This window comes from Equus przewalskii, chromosome 15 (genome assembly GCF_037783145.1).
Source record: "Equus przewalskii isolate Varuska chromosome 15, EquPr2, whole genome shotgun sequence".
In the NCBI taxonomy this organism is placed as follows: domain Eukaryota; kingdom Metazoa; phylum Chordata; class Mammalia; order Perissodactyla; family Equidae; genus Equus; species Equus przewalskii.
The window spans coordinates 54,947,117-54,971,087 of NC_091845.1; the positions used below are offsets into that span (position 1 = coordinate 54,947,117).

Below are 23,971 nucleotides of genomic sequence, written 5' to 3' on the forward strand. Positions count from 1 at the left end.
CAGTCGGCTCTACATGTACATTACATTTAAAAATCACATGATGAATGCCCACTATTATAACTACAAAAGCCAAAATAAAACTCTGGCATCCTTGGAAAACTGTGTTTTTCTGTGCCTGATTCAATCTACTCCCCTCATCAACTTGCCACCTTGGATGATTCTGTCCAAGACTAAGGTTGATCTAACCTCCTTCCTTCCATTTCTCCCCTTTTCAGATCAAAACACCTACGGTCTTGAATGGTATATTCTATATCTGGAGGGGGCGTCTAGGGAAGGGCTAACCAGGTGTTAAATACACAAGAGTTCCAGTCAGTTTTGCGAGTGTAACCCTCCCTGGCAAGGATTCTGAGTGCATGCATATGAGTGCACGTGTGGGCACATGCTTGGGCACATTAACCAACTGCCCACCCCACCCCCAGACACTCACTGCTCACAGCCAGTAAAATGGGAGGCAAGCTGGAAGAAAGAAGCAGCTAAGGTACAGCTTTCACCTGGAAAAGAGTAGGGGCCATACCCACAGGGAAAGAGCAACTTTGACCAGTCCCACCACTTAGTGCTTAACTCAAGGACACTAAAGGACAAGATGTCAACAAGGGGACAGGAAGACCAGGAGAGAAGGTGAGGATGGAATGGTCTAGCCAGAAATGGAGTCGGTGTTATGTCATCCATGCAGCTCTGAGTTGACTCCAACAGAGGTGCACGTGCCCCTTGGTGAAAGAGCTCAACGGTTCTGGAACTAACCATCCAGCAGGCACAAGAGGAGCAAGCCCTTGCTAAGCAGGTCCTACTGTTAAACAGCGACAATAAGAATCCTCACTGTAGGCTGGCCGGCAGGGAACTAAGCGAAACATACCTTGGCATGATCACACAACAAATTATGTATATTTAAAAATCTAGCCATCCTTGACCCCAAAGCTCCTGAGAAGTCTTGGCAAAAATGGCGGCCATGAAACAAGAGCACCTCCCTCCCTGCCCCCACAGTTGTGTGTGTGTGTGTGCATGCATGTGCATCCAGGGTTGTTTTGTGGTTTTGGTAACAAACACAAGGCATGCTGACTCCTCTCTGCTCCCAGGGAAAAGCATGATGCTGCTTCCTTGTGAAGCTTCTAGAGACCAAGGAATGGGAAAAGGAAGGAACTGTGAGCCATGAAGGAAAGGTGCTTTATAGTCATTGGGCAGCTCTTCCACAACCTCCTGCCTCCCACCTCAAAACTGCTCAGAGAACCAATGTCGCAGAGAGGAAACTCCGGCAGGATACTTGAGTCTCGGTAAAGTCCTTAAGTGCTTTCTCCACTCCCTCCTGTCACAGTGCCCTCCATGACAGGTGGAGCTAACTTTGCAAAACATCTTTGAACACAGCTGAGCAAAGGAAGGAAAACAGACTACTTCTTTGTCCTGAAACATTTGCTCTGAACCATTGAAGAGGTGGTCAATAACCACTGAAGAAAGAACCAGAGTAATGAAATTAATTTTGGTTCCAAAATATTTCTATAATGGAAAGAACTTAAGCATTTTACATGGTATGGGTACACAAGCGACATTCTGTAAATGAATGACTGAATCAATGAATGAATGGACAGGACACTAAAACTGAGAAAGGCATGGGAACGCACTACCAAAGTAGACACTTTCAGTTCCATATCTGGTTGTTTCTAAAACAGCCTCCTGTCTTAGCTTGGGTTCCCTGGCAACAGACTTCAAGGCTGTGAATGTCTGTGCAGGAGGTTTTGGAGATGGACCTGTAAGGCACTGAAGGAAGCAGTGCTATACAGAGGGGGAGTTGAACCACAATGCAGGTTGCAACAAAGGACTCAGTGGATCCCTCAGAAGCTGTGAAGCAGGGATGGTCCATCAGAGCTGTCCCAAATAGAGGCAAAGTTGCCACACATTTGGGCGCCTGCATCAAGCAGTCATGGGATGCTGGCCGCCCATCAAGAGGGGCCAACCTTGAGGAGAGGCCAAACTGGAATAAAGCAGCTCTGATCAGTGGAAGGGAATTCCCTGGAGGGACTCGGGGGTGATCCCTCAGCAGCCGGTGCTGCCAGCAGCTGAGGGGTCAAGTACTTCAGTGCTGAAGGCATCAGGGGGATGTACCACAGCACCCACCGCATGGCCCTTTCTGCTTACCCACACTCTCACTCCATAGGAGTACCTGTCTTCGCCAAGACAGGTCAAAAGAACATTCACTGTGTTTACTCTTTATGGCTGGGACACAGAGGAGACAGGGCGCCTTCCTGTCCCCCACAGGCTCCCATTTTCTGAGACTACACAGCCTCTGCTGCACAGAGACTTGATCACAGTCAGTCATCTGGACTTGTACTACAGGGCAGGGAAAATATCTTAATTGGAAGAGCCTGTTTTTGGCAAGCTCTCACACAGTGAGATAGCTCCCAGTGGAGGTTTAAGTAAAGATGGCCAGCAGAGAGAGAACCAAAGAAGGAAGCCTGGGCTCATCCAGTCTGGTGTCTCAATCTTTCCTGCACTAGACTGGACAGATGGTCATCCAGCCTCTCCTGCTCTTTATTTGACTCTTTTAGAGACGGAAGGCTGTTCTGCTCTTAGGAAACCACGATTATGAAAATGTTTAAACCTATACTGAGCACAGTATATACCCCTGGTAAATTTTATGGACCCTCCTCCTTCTGCCCTTCAGTTATACAGAACAAGTTTATTCTCTTTTCCAACAGACAGATCATCAAATACTTCTCAAGGGAACCCATGTCTTCTCTTTATTGGACTAACCATGTCTAATTGCCTCAGCCATTCCTCAGATCCCATGCTTTCTAAACCTATAATCATACTGGTCCCTTTCCTCTGAACATGATCTTTCTCAAAATCCCTTTTTCAAAAAGTGTTGCTCAGAACAAGACATGAATGAAGTTGGCAGGTACAGCAAGCTGTCATGACAGGTCTTCGCTGTTGACATTCCTTTAGTTCCCAAGAAACTAATTCATCTCCTGGTATGTATGGAAATGTGCAAGGTTTTCAGGTCTATCATCAAGGCTAACTATACGTGGTCTGGAGAAAGTCTCAGATGACTCATTCCCAAAGAGGAGGGGAAGATATTTGGATATATACTCTTGTTTGCCAACTGGCCGGGAGACACATAGGCTCCTTAAAAAAAAAAAAGCCAATAAATTCCAAATATCAGAATAAGTCTGCAAAATGTTATATTTCATTAATGAATTTACACATTTTTATAAAATGGAGACAATTCAATGATCTCTACTTTTCTTTTATCTCTTGCTGATACCCCTAATCCATGACCATGAATTAATCAAATGATTCATGAACACCCTGTGTTTATGTGTGGACTGAGGTGGGCGGAATGAGAGAAGAGAGAGGGGAGGAACCTGATTGAAGAGAACTGTGTAGTTCTGACCCAAGAAAAAGATGTAGTGTGTAGCCCACTGGTGGTGTGAGTGACATGGCCAGGGCTTCACTAAGGAATGGGCTCTTTTTCTGATTCCCCAAATAGTTTTCCCTTTTCTTACTAGTTCTGACTAGTTCTCTTCCAAAAGCCCACCTTTCATCTCCTCTCCTTCCACAAAACAAGTCTTAGATTGTCTCAGAAGAACAAAACTCCTGGTGTCACTAGGATGTAGTAAAGGAGTGTCAATTAAATGACTACTAAGTAGCATATTCCTCCCCTTAACACAAGGAAGGGCTTCCAGATTTATTACAAATATTAAAGGTCATCTCACATACTGTCACACACACACGTAAACACATACACATAGATACACGTGTGTATGTATTTGGAAATGTGTCGAATATCTCTGGGAACTACACTGAATAATTAAAAGAGAAGTAGGCTAAGGACAAGCAATGGGACAGACATGCACACTTAGGGCGTGGAGACGCACCCACTCTACGCCCCACAAGCATACATTTCTTATCAAAGGGGAAAAGAACGATGGTTAAAAGGCAGCCTTACCAGACAGCCACACAGACTTCGCGTGGCTTCTCACATCTGGACGTGATGCTGCAGTTGCTCATGCAGGATTTCTGGTTGTCACAGATGGAAGAGCTCACGTTGCAAAATTTACAAAATTGTGGAAACTTGACTGCACCGTCGTTGTCAGTGACCATGATGTCATTATTAACTGGGGTGGGCAGGAGAAAGATACAATAAATGGTTACCTAACTGCTAGGCAGCAGACCAGTGAATTCCCGATGATGTCACACAATTTCAAATGCACCTGCTGTCCTAAGAATGAACCAGGGAGAAAGGCAAAATAATGCCTTCACATCAGATTTGAATTTCCCTCACATACGCAATTTGTGAGGAAAGCCATTGCAGAGAGGTAGTGGTTGCGGGCAGGGAGGGTGAGGGAGGTTTGACTAACTTCTTGCTTTCGTCAGTGATTACCATAAGGCACTGCTTCTACAAAAACCTCATCAATCAAGAAACATAGACTGGACTGGCCCATTTCATAGTATGGGTGCTGGGAGCACAGTGAAAAGTACCCTTAAGGAAATTACAGTTCAGCTGGGTGGACGGACAAGGAAACAGACTAGGAGAGGGTAACCCAAAATAGAGAGAAGCAGAGAGGGTGTGGGAGCCAGACAAGAGGCACTGCCCAGATGGGCACAGAGAGGTCAAAAGGCAGCAGAGCTGTGAAGTGCAAAAGGGAGTTGGCCAGCTCAGAGGAGTCACTGTCGGGGAAGGACGGTGCCATCACTTTCCTGACCTACACCCCAAAGAGCTCTAGGACCTTCTTTGCAAGGGATGGCTCTGACTTCTCTGCTGCCTTGAGGGAAGTCAGCTGGTTAACCAATGCTGACCGAGTGCCTCCTAGACACAATCCCAAACACTGGTGAGGCATTGGAGTCCTGCAGGTGACAAAAACCTGAGTTCCACCTCAAGGGTCTGCTGCCTGCTGCCTCAGTGATGTCAGCCCTTGCCTCAGCCGCCAACACTCACTCCTTCCTTGCGAGCCCTCCTACTGCTTCCTCATTATTTTTAGGACATACAGGCTTTTCCTGGAAGAAGCCAAGTTCCTTCCTTCCTCTGACCTTGCCTCTTGGCCTTGCTGCTCTCTTTGTCTGGCTTCTAGTCACCTTTATGGTCTCTGGTTAAATGTCACCTCTTCATCCTAATGCAGCCCACAAGTAGCTACCATAGGACTTGGATATTCTGCACAAAGTAACTCCATCACTTCCTTGCTTAGAATCTAGCCACCAAAATGCCAGCTCCACGAGACCCTATCTGCCTTGTTCACACGCTGTGTCTCCAGTGCCAAGAAGAGGGCCTGTCACATAGAAGATATCCCAAAATACCTATGAACAAGGGAATAGAGACAGCCATAAAGGAATGAACATTTGGTCCTTTATACCAGAGGGAAAGGATACAGACTTTCTTCACTCACGTCACAGAGTGTGATTACAAGGCAACATTCATTCACAGTCACCAATAACGTATTGAACCCAGACTGTTGCAGCGGCACGTATGCTGGGGCAGAGAGGGAATAAACACAGTACAGACCCCCTGCCCACCTTGTTCCTCAATGAGAAACATTTCCATTGGCAATGGTGGTCATTAAAGGCGTGAGTTTGGAGAGTGAGTTGAAGTAAGACCAGGACATTAGGCATTTGGTCAACAAACATGAACCTAAAGACACTTATATCCTGGAATAAAAAGATGAAGCACAGAGACCGCATGTGGCACTAGACTAGTCGTTGGCCTTTAGGAGGTTGGAGGTGAGGCTGGGACAGCCGCCCCCCGGCTCCCCAGGTTAGGTGTGCTCCCGCCTAAAGCCAGAGGCACAGTTTCAGTGCCTCTCAAGGTCAATGCTGGTCCTTGAATTGTAGCTTCCAGTCATCAATGCTTTGCCTCACACACATCTCGGTTGCTTGGGCCTAACACCTGTTTGCTGGGTCTCTAAAAATATAAACATGTATCAATTTAAGATTTGCTTTCTTGTGGTAACATTAAATATAGAAGGAAAAAATAAACCCATTCATCCCTCTCAGGCCTCGAGTTCATTTCAGGAAGAGTATTTTTAGGTAACAAACTATTTTGAAATTCTCAAAGCCTCCCAGAGCAAGAGCTCTATGCTTAGCTAAAAATACGGGCCAAATGCTCTCTGAAACTTGTGTTACATTTGGGACTAACGCAACAATGAATATGTATTTTTTCTGCAATGGTGAGATTTGGATCATTGTGAAACAACTAATTTAACTCTTTAGGTTTCCCTACAAGACATAAAAGCTAGGAAAGCTAGGTCATGTTTGTTTATTTGATTTCTTTTGCTTCAACAGTATGTTTCAGACAAACATCTATTTGCTGGTGAGGAAGCTTGGTTGTTTTTAAATATAAAATTGAGCCTGTGTGACTTGGAATTAAGCTTTCCAAAAAGTTAGTATTTCAGCCTAGATTAGTGGTGAGCAACGTTGGAGATGTGTTGGAATCCATCACCTACCAAGCCTTAAAAACAATGAAGTGGTCCCACCCCCAGATATGCTGATTTAATTATTCTGGAGGGTCACCTGGGAATCAGGATTTCTAGAAGGTGCCCACATGATTCTAGCGCGCAATTAAGGCAGAGAACTCAGACCTAGAATTAGTTGACAACAACGTGACCAACACAAAACAAAGCAGCAAAAAAACACCCCTTATCCCACAGAAACACATTTGTATCCAACTTATGTGATGGTGAAGGGAAGCCCTCAAGACAGCTGGAACAAGTTTCCTTGTGAATAACAAGCATCTAAAGCTGGGCGATCGGCACTTGTACACCTGGGATGCACAGGCATCCTTTCCGGGGCCGGCCAAGGCTTTTCTAACAAAAGCTAAGAAGCGTGAGAAAAGTGACAGGAGGCAGGAGTGCTGGGAGAGAAATGAAAACAGATGAGACTGTGCTGGAAGCAGCGGTGGCAGCCACAGACGTGTTGACAAGCAGAAGTGGCTCTATTCCGATGCCTGCGGAACACAAGCAACAGTGAGAAAACACAAAAAGAGCATCAAGAAAAAGGAAGAAAAGAAGAAGAGAAAGGAGAAAGAAGGGCCACTGAGACTGCAGTGTGTGCAGATGGGGGCCCCTGGAGACGTGCAGCTGGACAATCCATGCTGCCTTACCCTGAGACCAGGGGAGAAAACCGCTCCAGTGAATTTTGGGGAAAACGCAAACAGCCATCTTTACTCCATCCTTGGAGGCACAGGCATATGGGGGGAGGGGAGGGTGTGCACTGGGAACTTCCATGTATTAGGGACCTACTGTGTGCTAGTTAAGGCGTCTAAGTTGTCAATGATCATCTGCGACGTAGCCAGCCAGAGGCCTCATTTTTCTTCCTGTTACGGAAAAAGCTACCACTTCTGAGGTGAGCAGACATGTGAGCCTGGTCAGCTTCTTAGTCTGAACATGTGAAAGACTTTACACAGGGCACGCTCATCACAGTGCCCCCGCCAGCCATTCCCTATTACTCGACCTCAGGACGCTTCCCACCTTAACTATTCGAGACAGCAAGTACCTGTGCAGCCTTCACTATAAGCCTGTATTCTCCTTTGTGAACGTGTGTATTGGTGGGACAGAGAGGTAAGTGAAGAGGCAAAGCTACTCTTAGTCTTTGGGGGAGCAGGTCACCTAACGCTGATAAAAGATTATGGACTCACTCTGGGGTGTGGGAGCAGAGAGAAGTACATACAAACTGATGCTCACCATTTCAGACAGTTGGTTCAAGATTCCGTAAAGGCTCAGAAGCCCCAGTCAAAGAATCCTAGGCCAACCCCAGAGTCCTCAAGGGTCACTCATAACAAGCTAAGCAGCACCTGCCAATCGGAGTGGGTGCAGGGCTAGTGGGGACAGGGGTCGTGATGGTCTTCCCTGGATGCACCACTGCATCTGTGCATCCCGATCCACAGGAGAAGAAGTCACTGTCATGAACTCACACAGCAAATGACAAACAACAGCTTCTCTTTAACACGTGATGGTTGTGAAGTCAAAGGAAGGAAAAGTAAACGCAGGCACGTGACTAGCCAGGAACAAGGACATTACTCTCAGCAACAACACAACCAAAGCCTCCACGTTAACCCTACAGCAAACCCTCACCAGCATCAAAATTACTTCCAAGTCAGGCTGTGAAATGACTCTCCTAAGCATCTTCAGTTAAGATGGTCTCATATTAAGGCAGTATATGTTAATGCCTAGAGACCCTCTGTGAGCAGCTGACCATCCTTAGGGCATTTTCTACCGGTGACAGGCAAAACAGCGATTCCTAATGTCCCAGGAAGAAGTTCCAATACGAACATCTCTCACTTAGAAGGTCCTTCAGTAAAGGAAGTGACCATGGGCAGCTGCCTTCAGCATATGATAGTATCACGTGGCCCATCATATTTCACTTCTCTTCAAACAGACACATGAGTAACAGCAAACCCTTCAGTCTAGGTCAAACCACCTTCCTCATTTCAGGGCACGTGTTCCCCAACTCATTGCCTACACACAGAGGTTCCAGTTCTGGAGAATATGAATTAAGTAAATGCTCCACTGGGTCTATTTCTGGAACTGTCCTGTTGTCTCGCAAGATCAGAGATGAGCCGCGTAATAAGGTTCAGACTTCTTCCAGATACATATTAGGAATTTTGCATATGAATCCTTAGTCCACATCTTTGGAAGAGTGTCTCCTATTAGCTGAACTCTTAGGCAAAATCTCAAGATTCCACAAATACTACTAAATGCTTTGCTGAAATGGATGCATGTATCATTGAATTCATGCATCTATCTCCTGTTGTTTTGTGGCATTTGTTGGAGGGCCATTAAGAACACATTTATTTCACAAACACCTGTGGATGTCTTGCTTAGTGCTATGTATTTCATACCAGGACCACTAAAATTGAGACAACTAAGTGCAGCATCTCAGGAATAATCCATGACAACCGGCGAAGAGAACTCACTGTGCCTCAGAGCAGTGCTTCTCAGATGTTAATAAGCACACGGACCCCTTGCGAATATGTTTAACCCACAGGTGTGGGGTGGCCTATTGGCTCAGGCAATTGTGGAGCTGGCAAGTCTGAACTTTACAGGGCAGGCTGGCGGGCTGGAGACTCAGGCAGGAATCGATGTCACAGTTTTGAGGCAGAATTTCCTATCTAGGAAACCTCAGTTTTTGCTCCCAAGGCCTTCCAACCGATGGGATGAGGCCCATTCACATTCTCGAGGGTAATCGCCTTTTTTTAAAGTCAACTGATTGTAGTTGTTAATCACATTGACCAAGTTCCTTCACAGCAACACCTAGATCAGTGTTTGATTAAAGAACTGGACACTATGGCCTAGCCACGTACTCCTAGAACTGACCCCCACAGACAGGAACCAGGACTGTGCTCCCAGGTGATGGCGATGGTGCCAGTTTATAGCGCAGGAAGGTTATGGAGAACACAGTTTTTGACTGGCCATTATTTCCCTTTCTCCACTTCTTTTGGATATAGCAAAATCAAATACCTATTCCTCACCTTTATTACAGGCATGTCTCATTTACAGTTCTTTCCATCTGCTTCTCTCCTGAGCCTGGCCTCAAACGACCACAGACCCAGAGGCTCTGATCACCATATGGACCCAGAACTGAAAGACTTGTGCTCTGAAGGAAGGCTTTTAATTGCAGTTGGCATTTCAGAGGCAGACACTGAGGCAGCCATCTGGCAGACAGCCGCCATGAGCTGGGATGCTGGCAACAAGCGCTCCATGCAGGGCCCTTGAGACCTGGTGGGACAAGTCCATGGGCCTGTCCCACACGTCCTCCCACCCACAGCAAAGTAACAAGTCAAGCAACCTTCGAGGAGTGCCCACATAACTCTTCACGAAAGGAAGACATTCCCAAGTGAATCAAATACTTTGGCCAATTCCTATAAACAAACAAACAAAAAACACACTGTGATTAAGTCAAAGATATTTTAGGAATACTCCGTTCTCTGAACATCTATTACATAACTGGAAATTCTAACACAATGCAATTCTTTTTTAGTTTTAAAGTTGTATTTGAATGCTCATTCCCCAAGATAATAGTATCTTGAGAGCAGGAGAGCTGAGGCTTTCCTTCAAGTGACAGTCCCACATGGTTTCTGGGGCACCAGGATCAGTGCTGGAGAAACCATCACTTCATTAAGAGGAGACCAGAATGTGGGCAGGATAAAACAGAGATAAGTGACCTGAAGGCATCAAGTCTTCTTTTCATGCAAATGTTTTCTAATATATATTTTAAAAACCTTCCAAAGATGATGTAATTAATACCCTAAAATCTGTTTGAAATGGCAGTAAAATCATTCTAGTCAAAAACCCAGTAAGAAAAGATAGATGTTTCTCCATATTGAAATTGCCTACCACAAGGTTAGCAATTAAGGATTTATCAACTGTCTGTGATACCCTCCACACAGTAAGAGATTTAAAACAAACATCAGGTTGGTCCCTGCTCACTGTGGCTTTCATTCTAGTTTGAGAGGCAAAGTTGTCAAATGCAACCTACTTGGAAATAATGGTCAGTCAACAAATGGGTTCTCCACAGCCTTCCTACTCAAAGTGTGAACTGGCAGCCTTGAAAACCAAGCATGAGGTCAGGAAAGGAGAGACAGCTGACGCTGGAGTACCCACTTTCATGCAAGAGCCCACCCTGAAAAGATGGGTGGTTTTGAGAGGCAGAGGAAGGACAGAAAGGCATTCCGGGTAGATTATACAGCTCAGACCAGGAGAGGTTGAGCCAAAAAATGGGCGATCCAGAGAATCTAGAGGGCAGATCTCTAAAGGCAGAGAATTATTTGACAAATGTGTGCGTGTGGCTCACAGGACTGGCTTCACCAAAACTAGATTTACGCCAGGAGAGTTGAGGAGGCAGGAACAGTCCCAGCAGAAGCACAACAGCCAAGAACAGAATCCCACACTCGGTCCACCCAATCTCATGACAGAAATACTCTCTTCTGCAAATGAACTGAACAAACTCAGTCCCTCGTTTGCAAACTTAGAAGTCAAAGGCTGGAAGTAAACCACTGAATCTGGACAGTTGCAGACCATCTCAACAGAACTCCAGCCTAAACTCACTATCATGTACGTAATTATGAATGAACTGAGAGGAGGGGTGTGTGTGTGTGTGTGTGTGTGTGTGTGTGTGAGATTTCGTCCCTGTTTGACTTGCTCAACTGAAGGAATTTAGCTTTGAGGGTTTGGGTTTCAGTTGCCTTTTGGCTCAATGAGCTTTAATAGTTCACTATGGATTGCTTTAAGAAAACTGCATAAACATAAATCTATATTCACCAAACAAGTAAATGAAGGCATTAAGGGATGTTTCAAAGAGATTAATCCAATAGGGTACTTTAAATTGAAAACTTGACTGTAAATTTAAACTAGGATGTTTAAAACTTGATTCACAAGGAAATTTTAAGGAAGCTAAATATAGAATAAAACAAGCTGTAGCTGAGTGGGAAAGCCATTGCCTTTTTCTAGTAACAAGCATCCAATAACTGAGCTGATGTTTCAATTGACTCCTTCCCTACTTAACACTCCCCAGCCCAATAAATGCCAAATTACTCCCAAATATGCACACTCAGTTTTCCTGCTTATCCCTGAATTTCTTGGATCATTGAAGCATGAAGTTCAGTTGAGTTCTCCCAACACTTGCTGAATTTGCCTTTTTTCTTTTGGATATATATCCCAGAATCAGGTCACATATCAGGTGCCAAAACCCAAACATTTAAAATGATTCTTGCAGATGGAAATACCTATGCTGTTGCCAAAGGCAGTATGTCAGAATACTAGCACTTTTGCGTTATTCAAAAAGCTGAAAAACTTTTAGCTCTCTCCATCACCTCCCTTCGTTTTAACAGGAATCTGGTGGATCAAATATACTTTTGAAAGCTGTCCTGAGGGAGCAGTTTGCAGGAAACACCACCGTCCAGATTGCAGCAAATAACACTGTCCATACTAGGCAATTTTAGATTATGTTTGAGAAAGCTGATTTTAATAGTGCGTTTCGCTGGCAAATCCTAACTCGAGAGACGTTCAAAGAAGGCAAAAACCAGGAGCATGCAGGGGCTGGGGCTCTGGAAAAGTGAAAACTAGCTGAAAAAATTAAGCGCATCAGTGTAAACAAGATAGTCTGTAGAGTGAAGGAGTAGAATGTGGCACTATTTCATGGATTGTCAACATAACAACGATGCTTCTGCAGGGAAGTGCTTTAAAGTAATACTAAGTGTATTTACAAAAAGTAACAGTAAGTGAGGAAGAATTCTCCCTCAGTTAATGACTTGGACAGTGTGCTGTAGCAACAAGGGAAATAACCCAGAGATTATTGAAAATAAAAGATGATTAACTAACTCTCTTGGTGACAGTCAAAACAACAGTGGTAAATAGTCTGATAGAGGCAAGATAATGAGCACACAATTTATGGAGTGTTGTAACATTCCAGTTCAGCTAAAATAATTTGTTGCATACCAGAAAAATTAGCCGACATAAACAAATGTGCATTATTTATCTGATCTGTGAGCACCTCCATATTAAACCCTTGTGGAAAGGTTGGACAGTATAAGACATGGTCCTTTCCTCCAGATGCTTATGCTCTTGCAAGGAATGAAAAACATGTACAAAACTGATTGTTATGAAAACGAACTTTGGAAGTGGAAAAAGGTGTACAGGAAGACGTGCTTTTCAATTAAGTTATTCATTTAGGATTTAGACAATACTTTATCTCAAAGTGCTGAGGCAGCTTTAATGCAAAAACTAATACAAAATCTGGTAAGAAGCGATTTTTTAAAAGGTAGCAACTAGAGAGTCAGAAAAATAGGCGATGAGCCATTTGCTTCAACTAAGCAAGGAATTTGGTTTGGATATCAATTTCCTGTGAGACTGGGCTTTTCATTTATAAATTTCTCTGCGGAGCTGTCCCCAGCCCCCACCTTCCAAAATGTGCTGCAGAGTCCTGGTGCCCGGTGCGTGCCCGGTGCCTGAAAGGTTTTCCAACTTCAGTTTTACTAAGTATGTGAAAATAGCAGTCAAAGCAGATTCCTATATTCATGCTCTGGAAAAGGGCCAGAAATACTACTGCAGTCGGAGGAGGCAGTCCTTTCAAGGGTGAGGTCCGAGATGCTTGGTTTCTGACAACCAAATACCTTGGAAGAGCAGGCTGGGCGATGCTACAGCAGAGATTGCTACGTGGGGGTGCATGAGCCAGGGGCAGCCCACGGGTGTGTTCAGTTTGGCCTAAATTCTTTTCTTTTTAAAATGTGAAACAAAGTTTTAAATTAGGATATTTCACAGGAAAAGCCAGATTTCTAACTCCACTTAGGGAAATAAAAAGATTTGGCAACAGTGGGCCTACATCATCCCGTGACCACAGTCAGCTGGCGGCGAGGGGCGGTGCCCCTTGAGGTGATGCCAAGAGCTTCACGTTTGCCTCATCCCTGCCCCTCCCTTGTGTCTCCCACCCCTCTGCCTGGCCGCTGTGGGCCATCTGAATTTTTACCATTAATGATTATTTAATGTGTCCATTCAATTCTCGCTTCCAATACTGGAGGTTTAACTGGAATGTAAAAATTCATGATTCGACTCTTAATATGGATATTTTCTAACATGCGTTTGATTCTCTAATGTGGATACTCACATTTCAGTTCCAGAAAAAGAAAAGTTTTCTACTTTAGAAATCAGATTTGTGTGGGATAATAATTATTATTTCCATTCTCACCATTTATTGAATGCAAACCAAATGCATAGTCGAGGACTAAGGGTTGTGATGATTATTTCATTTACTCAGCACAGCAATCATGTATTTCTGTCATCACCATTTTATTGATGAGAAATTAAGGGTCAAAGATGTGAAATATCTTATCCAAGGTCAATGAGAGAGAGCTAATGAGAGACAAAGCCACAGGTCACCTGTAACCTCTCATCCTTCCTGATACTAACAATAGAATAGATATTCCCATTGTAAAAGTTTAAGAGCAGAGTTTTCCACCCATTCCAGAAGAAAGCAAAGACACTGAGTGTGGCCTACAGGAGTTGAGGGGAGTATGTAGGGGCAGGAGGAGCAGCTAAGTTTCTTAGAAAAGAGCTCTGGTTCTTTGTAATTATGTCACTTAGTTTAGGAGACATATATAGTAAGGGCAGCTTGGTGATGTCCAAGAGTTTTTACGGTCAAAGACCTGAGAGGGAGTGCAGGTTCTGCCAGTATTAGCAGCGGGACCAAGGGCAAGCCACTTAACTTCTCAGAACCTCTGTTTCTTGAGCTACGAAATGGTCCTCTCTGGGGTCAAGATGAAGAGAAGATGTTCTCGAAGTCCATGTGAAAATTGTCCAGACAATAAAAAGTGCCACACAAGCACTCTCTGGTTAGGAAAGTAACATCGCATCCAACACTCTCTCTCACAAAAGAAAATTACAGGAAAGGCACCACAAGATAATTAAGAGTTTGGTAAATCTATTCCTACCCATCAATACAATGCAGCAGTTTGATGACTTCTAAAACATCTTTCAGGAAATTTACTGAATAGACAAATTGAAATATAATAACTTTTTGTTATCAGTATGTTCCAAAGCTTTCAGAGATATAATGGAATCAATCATTGTGACAGTGAAGTCCTCAAGAGTGCTTAGGATCTTTAAACAACCCTTCTAGAACCAAATAATCCGGTTTTAAAATATCATCCATAGCCAGCTTCATAACCTTACTGTGTGGCAAATAGACAGTAACTTGAAGATCAAGTTCAGTTTTCAAATCCTCTGCTGACTCTTGCACATTCAACAGGCGAGAGCTGATCTGTTTTGGCTTTAAGACGCTTAGTGTGTAATTTGGAAACGTTAATAAAATTAGTGAGTTTGACATGCAGAGATGGGGAGGCAATGAGGCGCCTTAAGATTACAGAATTTTAAAATATTGGAATAAAGTTATGTTTGGCTCTCTTGCTCAAGGAAATAAAACTACCACACTTTGATTCACAGCTGATGAGAGAATGGAAGAAGAATCTGAGCAACAATTTTACTAGATTTTTAAGCATCTAGTTAAGAAGGTTCTTGCCATTCAGATGTATGGAAAGCAATATTCTTTCATCTCTTCTCCTTGAGGCCATTTACTCATGTAAAAATTAATCATGTGATATTGCTATATGATTTCTGCTGGAGGAGAATTCACCACACTGGGAGTGGAAAAAGGTTGCAGGAGAGAAGGCCCTGGACTGTCTGAGCTGGCGGCGTGTTCAGGGGCGATTACCCAACCACTCTCGCATCTGTCCTCTGACTAGTCAAATAAGTGGGCCGAGCACAATGATCTTTAAGGTCTTTTCATTTTGGAAAATATTCACAGTTCAAATTCAAATATGTCCCAGCTTAGGCCTGGCAGCCCTGATTACACAGAACGAAATGCTGTGTTTCAGCTTTTAAGAAAAATGGCTTCAGGACTATCAAGCAGTGTGATTTACATTTTGGTTTGTTTTCTCTGCTAATTGAGAAACTCACTCTCTGCAACTTCTTAGTATGCTGTGTAAGTACCACGTCCCCCCTGAACACTCATTCACAGACTTACACCTGATCACTGCAGCTGATCAGTCTTGCAAGAACAAAACACAGTGTCATTTGTGCATCACGAGGTTGGAAGGAAGGAAAATTATGTCAGGTGACAAAGGACCACTTTCCATCCTGCCCTTGTAGGCATTTCCTCTAATTTTATGGGGGATGTGGAGGAAACTCTGATTTAGAGCAGAGCCATTTACTGTAACAGTTTAAAACAACAACCTTCAGCACGTTCCTGATGTTTCTGGTCTATGTTTTCTCTGCATATGTTCTCGAGGCTCAGCTTGAACGGTAAGTAATAATAACAAAAGGTGTGATTGCGTAAAAACATCCTATTGCTTGATCAATGCCTTGATTATGTGGGCCAAATGGTTATGGAAGATTAGTAGTAGTATGACCATTTTACAAAAGAGACAAATGTTTCAGTAACTTGCTGAGGTTGGCCATAAGCTTCACGAGGGCAGGGACCACCATCCGTCCTGTTCTATGACCATAGCTTCAGTCCAGGGTCTGCCACACAAAAGGGGCTCAATAAAGTTGGTTGAATCAAAAGCCAAAATTCAAACTCAAGCTCCTTCTACTATGCCATCTATTCAAGACTGACTTTCCCCAAAATGCAAATTAAGGAAAAGAAACATAGTCAATTTTAAGGAAATGAAAGTGGAAACCACTCCTAGCGTAAATTCAGCGTTATATTAAAACAGTGATCCATTTCTAAAAGAATTAGGGGAGGTTTTTAATTGACTAGCAGCAGCCAAACGACCCTTGACTAGTTGACACAAGAGGACTAAAAGGCGCGTTCAGATTCACTTCACTTTCTCAGATAACACCAAACACTTTGAATTCTCCCCCTCCATGTTTTTCAAGCAGAGGAAATAAAATAAAAAAGAAACAAGTTTCAAGCATTGTTAAGGCTTCAAGGACTGACAACAAAGGGCAGGAAATTTGAAATGAAATCTGAGAATCTGCCCTTAAACTGGGCAACTTTGCTTGTTTTCTCACAGTGCAGTTGGATGAGAAAGTGTAAGGCGGATCTCTGCCTTTCCTGGGCATTACTCATTGCTGTCGTGACCTTACTGTTATTTGCAGTAAATAGCAAAAGGCCCTGCATGAGGTTAAGTAGCCGCGATCTGGGTGATGCTACCCTCCGATGAGTGAAAAGTCAACTCCCCTCCAAGCCCTAAGAATCCCACTAAAGTTGGTGAGACGAGAGAAGAGCATTTATACCATGACGTTGCTAGATTGTCAACAGGCTGCGGTAGAGTCAAGATAGATTCCAGCCATTATTTTAATACAGAAAATGAGAACCACACACTCAAAGACCTTGAAGTGTGTTCTTCTCGCAGAGTGCTGGAATACAATGCACTCCTTCCATCCATGGGGAAAGGCCACATTTGCATACTGAAATAACATTCAGGGTGGGGATAAGGGTGGAATAAGTAACCGATATGTTGAAATGTTGTGATTTACCTTTGACTAGATACTTTCTAGATCCCAGGACTTTTTAGGCAAGCTCTTGTATGCAGTTAACTTTTGCACCTTCAATTTGCCCTCCAATCAAATAATCTTATTCGTTAAACTGACCTAGTGCTGGAGTGAGAGCCGAGACGTGTAAAATGCCACATGGCCCCAGAGGTGACCAAGAAAGTACATTTGGACTACATTTCACAGTCTTTGATCCATCTCAGTCTAATCTTTTTACCAACATCAATGGTGTTGCAGACTAGCTCCAGTTCTTGTGGAGTCCAGTGTAAAAACGTGTCTATAAATGCAAAAGAAGAGAAGCAAAGATGAGAGACCATGGGGGAGTGGAAAGGAGAGGAAGGAATGACAAGCACACTCTGGTTTGGGGGCATTTGAACTTGCTGTTCCCTCCAACTAGAATGTTCTTACCCCAGATATCTGCCTTCTTCAGATGGAGATGTGACAACCTCGTCTGAAATAACACACACTCACCATCACTCTCTGCCGCTTACCCCGCACTTTTCATCCCTAACATATTGGTAGATCCTATCTGCTAACTTGTACACAGGGACTTTGTTTAGCTCACTGCTCTACTCCAGAATCTTCTTGCACACTACCTGCTACTCAATAAACACTTTTTCCAGTTTTCCATTTCCCTCTGTCCTCCGAAGCCAAGTCTCATATCCCTTCCCAGGTTCCAAGAGAAACCTTCTACCCTTCTGATAAATTCCTGTTATTTGTAAAAAATCAATGCATATTTCCAGTTGCTGGACAAGGTATAAAAATATGCTCACAGAGGAAATAGGACAATAGAAAAAAAAGATCTATTGAACCCAGGCGTAGAGGGTGTGAATAGTCAGTGAACAGTTTAAAAAAAATAAAAAGCTCAAGGTTGAGTCAGTCAAAATTAGCAGTACAAAGAAGGTAGTTCAGAAGCCAAAATGTGTTCCTTTCCTGGAAGAGCTGGTTCATGAAGGTGGAGGACCATGGAGCAGCCAAGAGAAGATGTTTCTCTCAAGACACACTGTTCTGATGTCCAGGGGACAATCTGGAGCTGCACGGCATAGTACAGCAGCCTGAAGCACACAGGGCTTTTTAAATTAAAATTTAAATTAACTAAATCTAAATAAAATCACATATTCCGTTTCAAGTCCCGCTAGCCATTTTAAAGTACTTAGCAGCCACACGTGGCCAGGATAGAGAGAGAAAATTTTCGTCACCACAGAAAGTTCTGTTGGACAACACTGATCTAAAGAAATCCAAAAAGACCTGGGTTCCTCAGTTCCAGGGAGATCTCAAATTAAAGGCTGCAAGGGACATGCAGGGAGAAGTAGCGCAGAGCCAGAAAAGAAGTCCTCCTGGGAAGAGACTTGACTAGCCTACCGGCTTGGATGTCGTTTGTAATTAAAGTTCCACCCCAACTTCTTAAGGAATGTGTTTTGTATAAACGATTGGCTGTGTGTCGCGTGACTGCTAAGACAGGGACAGAAGACAATTAGGGACAAGGGCTAGGGTTCCATAGTAGACCCATAAACCCTGAGTGGCAGCAGCAGAAGGTCCCAGAAGTGAGAAAAATGGACCAAACTAGGTTTGCAACAAGCTGAAACCTGTGAGGGCTCAAGTCAGCTGGCACAACCTCTCAAGACGCAAATCCCTGTGCCTGAGATCAAAGACTGTTTCAAAAACAGTAAGGCTCGTCTGACTCCGAAGGGATCAAGTAATTCTTATTAAGCCCCATTTCAATGACGGCAACATAATGCAGAGCTGAGGCACACAGATTAAGTTCCAGTCAAAGCCCGCATAAGCCTAAAGCGAGCAAATTAACATTTCAGAAAAAATACCAGCTCTTTTTCTTTTCAGGGTTTTTTGGAGGGTTTCAATCACAGCATGCCAAATAAGGGGGAGTTGCTAGAAGAACAGAGCAGAGGGGTGACCAATGGGGGGAGAATTTACTCACAAGGGAAAATCCCAGTGCCCTCAGGGAAGCCACTTCCGCTGGACTCTTGTGATGAAAGCTAAACCCAATAAAAAGCATTCCTCCCCCTCGGGGCAAGTTTTCTCCCAGTGACTCCTACCTGCCTCTTTAACTTCTCTTCACCCAGAAGGAGGAGCCTGAATGGTTTATAATCCCTCCCCCTCCGTGGCCATAGACTTGAAGCATATTTTTCTCTGGCAAGACAATGCGATTTTTGCAGCCCTTTCAAGATGAAAACCAAAAACACAGATGATGAAAGAGGCCCGGCTGGATCCTCCTACAACAAAGAATTATAATTATTGTGTAGTACTAAGGAGGATTTTCATAAACATTAGACTATCACGTAACTGGGACAGAAACAGCCCAGAATTCCAAAGTACAGGAGTGGAAAAGGACAAAGAATTTAATCCGTTTTACTATGATTATAGGTGCTAAGAAATGACCTGAATTTACCTCTTTGGAGGACTTGAGAAGAACAGGAATTTAAGGATACCCTATAACTGTTCTGTCCATTATTGACGTTCAACTTAATTAAAATAAAATAATACTTAAAATTCAGTTTCTTAGTTGCACCTGCCACATTTCAAACCATGTGTGACTAACGGTTACCATGTTGGACAGCTCAGATATAAACTACACTCACCACTGCAGAAAGTTACTGAAACAGTGTTGCTCTCTAAGATGGCGACGTAACTTAGCCCAATATGGTAAGAAAGATTATGAAGTAAAAAGCTCCCCAAATAACTCTCCACTCTGGGGAATTCCTTGCTGTGGTTTATATACGCCGTTCAAGCAAGCCAACCTCCCCACTCTCAAGCCTGTTAAAATGGCATTAGACATAATAAAAGTATTCCGCTGAGGCTCTACCCATTGAAACCCTAAATTCTTCAGAATTCCAAAAGTACAATGTGTATCTTTGAGATACTTGAGGTGCAAACATGTCAAGAAAATGTCTATGAGTGGGGCCCAGGCAAATGAAGGCACTCTCTGGAATTAATGAATTTGCGTCCTTGTCTGGTTTCTTCACACCTTATTCCAGAGGAGTCAGCAGGCTACTTAGCATGGAGTGAGGTGTAGATGGAACCTAAAGATGAGGTGGGGATACTGAAGGTTCTGGGACTCTAAAAAGCTTCCCCACATATCTTTTCTAGTGCAATGCAGGAACTATGATTTTCAAAAATCATGAAGTGTTGATGATGGAACCCTAGCCCCACCGAGGGATCAGAAACAAGAAGGGCCCAGGTGCTGACTTGATGCATAGGGAGGTTGTGATGGGAAAAGAAGAGAGAGTTGCTACCTTCAAATCATGAACTCCTGGCCTTGCGATGGTTTTATTATGTCATTCCCCTACTTACAATTTGCCAGTGGCTCAGAGAAGTAGGCCTAAACTGCACAGCCTGGCATTTAAGGGCCTCATAATCTGATTACCTTTCTGTTGAACAATCTCCTTATCAGAAACCCTTGGATCTGTTAACTCATTCTGCCTTCCCCATGCCCAGCATTTCCACCTCCCCACAAGATCTACCAGCTCAAGGCCAAGGAGATCATCCCCAAGATGGCCTTCCCAGGAACTCCCAGAGGAGTTCAGTGCCTCTGCTATCAGCTGTGAGGTTTACTGTGATTGGGAGAAGGGACTCAGAGACTGGCTTCTCCAAAAACATCCGGTGTCTGACAGTGTCCATGAGGAGGCCCAAGGCAGTTGGCATGCCAACTGCCCACTTTGGCTGTAGCTTGGGAGAGCTGGCAAACCTCCTCTGTGTGGTTGGTGGACAGACTTCCCAGGCATCTTCCCAGCTTTCCCTGTTTCCTTGAAGCAAGTGGAGAAGTATGACCCTGGGGCTAACGAGTGGACAGTGGTGCCCCCATTGAGTTGGACCCAGCCTTTCAGACCCAAGTCAATTGTTTCCTCTCTGGTAAAAGTCATCCTTGGGCCAGCCCAGTGGCGCAGCAGTTAAGTTCACATGTTCTGCTTTGACGGCCACGGGTTCACCGGTTCGGATCCTGGTGCGGACATGGCACCGCTTGTCAAGCCATGCTGTGGTAGGCGTCTCACATATAAAGTAGAGGAAGATGGGCACAGATGTTAGCTCAGGGCCAGTCTTCCTCAGCAAAAAAGAGGAGGATTGGTAGCAGATGTTAGCTCAGGGCTAATCTTCCTCAAAAAAACAGAATAAAATAAAATAAAATGCTTTAAAAACAAGTCATCCTTACTACCCACCTCCAACCCAACTCACAGTGCTGTGCCTCCTGTGGCCTTGATTTTTAACCACCTTTATTGTGAGGTACCTTTTAGATGGACTTGTATTTATTCCACTCTGCAGAGATGAGTTTCCAGAACTAAAAGGATTTTGATCCTTCCATAGCTCTACTCCGAAACTTTGCTTGTATTTGTCATACTTGATTTAAAGTCAGCAGATGGGAGGTTTTGAACCCAATAAATGGTACTTCTTTGCTGGGAGACATCAAGTAAGTATCTTGACCTCTCTGGTCAAATTCCCCCTTTATAACCTATTAGGTTAGGCTGGATCCGTGTTTCTCAACCTCCGCTCCACATCAGAATCATCTGGGGATCTTTTAAAACAATATTGATGCCAGGGCCCTACCTCAGGCCGAACGAAACAGAACTTCCAGGGTTTTGGGTCAGGCATTGGGATTGCTTTAAAAGCTCCCTAGATGATCCCAATGTGGAGCCAGAGTTGAAAAAAAATACAGTTCAGAAAAGGATTTATTCTATATGAATTGAAGAACTGAACAGCAACAAACTTAGGAGTTAGAGCTAGGGGCCATGGCAGCTCTGGACAGAGGTGGCCAGGCCCATGAGGGAGGTTTTGTCGACTCGCCCGGCTGCTAAGGAAAAGTACAAACCACATTCAAACCCAACCTTATTGTAAATGTGGACAGGTAGGGTCAAGCCCAACCCAAACAATTTTCTTATGTGACTCAAACTCTAATAACGCTCTGGGATGGGGCTGGGATCATAAACATAACGGGCCCCAAGGCATTTGGTTGCTATTGTACAAATTCTTCCTGGAAGATCATTTTTAGATTAATTTTTAAGTACGGATTTTACAAGTTCCTATCTTTTTAAAGGGTGGAAATCCCTTGCCAATCACCAAAGGGACAATAGCTTGAAGGAAGATCTGTTTGAAAGATCTGAGGAGAGGTTTCCTGAGAAGCTGAGTTTCCAAAGAGCTCTGACCCCAGCAGGCAAAATGAATAGGGAGTTCAAGGAGAGCAACGTGAGAAAGAGTATCTCCTTTTAGATAATCTAGCAAAGAAGTTAGGAAGGTAAATAGTTCCTTAGATCAGTTAACAGTTGTGGATAAGCTTTTCCTCCAGAAAATCACAACGCTAAATACTATCACAAACAAGATAACTTGTAAGTTCCAACATATTCCTGTAATTTAATTTCACTTCCTACTCTCTGCGATATTTTTCTTTTTTATTGCACTAAACAGACACTGAGCGCCATCTGTATACTAATTCGGAAGAAGGATTTCTGAAATGTGAGAAATTTGAGTATTTTTCTTGGTACAATTACACTTGCCTTAACAGGAAGCAGTACGTAAAAATTAAATTTTTTAAAAGAATTATATAAAAGGTATTATTCCAGAGATTTACTATGGAATCCTTTTAATAAGGAGGTGCATAAAAAATTAACACCGAAACCTCCTTATGGTTTGAAGAAAATTTCTCCGATTAAAACATAAATTCATGAACCCAGTCATTATTTAATGAAGCTCATCTTTTCTAGGAAATTTTCACTGAGGAGGAAGGATCAGAATGTTCCTCAGTCCCAAACCATTGGAAAAATCATCCTGACGAATAATGGTGGAAAAGAAGGGAAGGAAGTCCACATTAGAGTGTGAGAGCTGATTAATGTGCTTCCTTAACCAAAATTAAGTAGGATGCCAACATGACTCAATTTCTCTTTTTATGTTGTGGGGAAAATAACATTTATATAGAGCAAATTGCAGGAAAGCTGGGGTATAAACTAGCTTTGTATGCTGGAAAATGAAGGCAGTTTCTGCTACTGGAGGTCACTCTTCACAATATCCTTTGAAAATGTCAGTCATACAATTAGGCTTTGCTATTCGTCCAGGTATAACTTCTTTTATATAAAAGTAATTTGACTAAATGTTAGATGTCTGTGTTACTTGTGTTCTGCCAGTCAAAACAATTTTTTTTTCGTCTCTCTATCTTTACTCAGACATACATCTTTAAGAAGCTCTGGAAAAGGAAGCCAAAGACAAGCCCCTCCTACAGAAAGACGCCCATATCCCTGATTATGTTAAGACCTTGAGGCGATGGCGGAAGAGAAAAACTACAGGACTGGCAACTGCCATAGTCTTTTATAAACGGCAACGTTTGTCTACTGACAATGGTGACATAACCCTCAAGAGGGCAGACCGCATGGTGTTTAAAAGGGAAACTGTCCCCACAAGAAAAGGAGAAAAAGAAAAATGACTCATGGCTTAGTTTGAACTCCAGTAAGACTGGTCTGCATCTTGAACGAGGGAATTCTCCAGTCCTAATCGCGGCTTCTAATTTACAAGGCAAAGAGCAAGCCTTCTGATCCAACCCTTCCATCCCCTCTTCTACAACTTACCTACGAAAATAAAAAACCTTATGAGACCACAGTTTTTGTCTTAGCTTAATTAGAAATTAAGCAGCGAGGGAACACAATGACTAAAAATGGTAGAATGATGAAAAGACAGATTTGTGATACTTTACAATGCCTCAGATGGCATCATCTTTCTGGGCTTCCATTTCCATATCATCTGTAAAAGAGGATAATTATACCCATCTCAGAGGGCTGTTTCCAAAATTAAATATGACATGCAAGTGAAACTGTTTTACAGATAATAAAGCACACTGTTAACATAAGGGATTATTAAAAAATTATTATAACCAGACACAGCCAATATGTTTCCTTCAAAGTTATCAGACTGGACTTTTTTTCCCACTGGTGTTCTTTCCCCTGAGAGTCTCAAGGAGAGTCAAGTTATTCAAATCACTTCTCTTTTCTGTTTTCCTGGCACTGGTTTTTCAA

General features: G+C 43.3%; 1 protein-coding gene and 1 long non-coding RNA gene across 6 annotated transcripts in view; one reads left to right on the top strand and one right to left on the bottom strand.

The window, feature by feature from the left end:
* Positions 1–23,971, bottom strand: part of TGFBR2 (transforming growth factor beta receptor 2) — a 110,621-nt gene that overhangs the window by 72,758 nt on the left and 13,892 nt on the right. For 4 of the 5 annotated variants that reach the window (XM_070575915.1, XM_070575916.1, XM_070575919.1 and 1 more), the window contains exon 2: positions 3,938–4,106. The exons of the other annotated variant lie outside the window; for it this stretch is intronic. In XM_070575915.1, the coding sequence (XP_070432016.1) occupies positions 3,938–4,106 (169 nt within the window). The remainder of the gene's footprint in view (positions 1–3,937; positions 4,107–23,971) is intronic. 5 annotated transcript variants of the gene reach the window in all.
* Positions 10,914–23,558, top strand: LOC139075986 (uncharacterized). The gene is made up of 2 exons (XR_011527113.1): positions 10,914–11,030; positions 23,129–23,558. It is a non-coding gene; the product is annotated as an uncharacterized lncRNA (long non-coding RNA).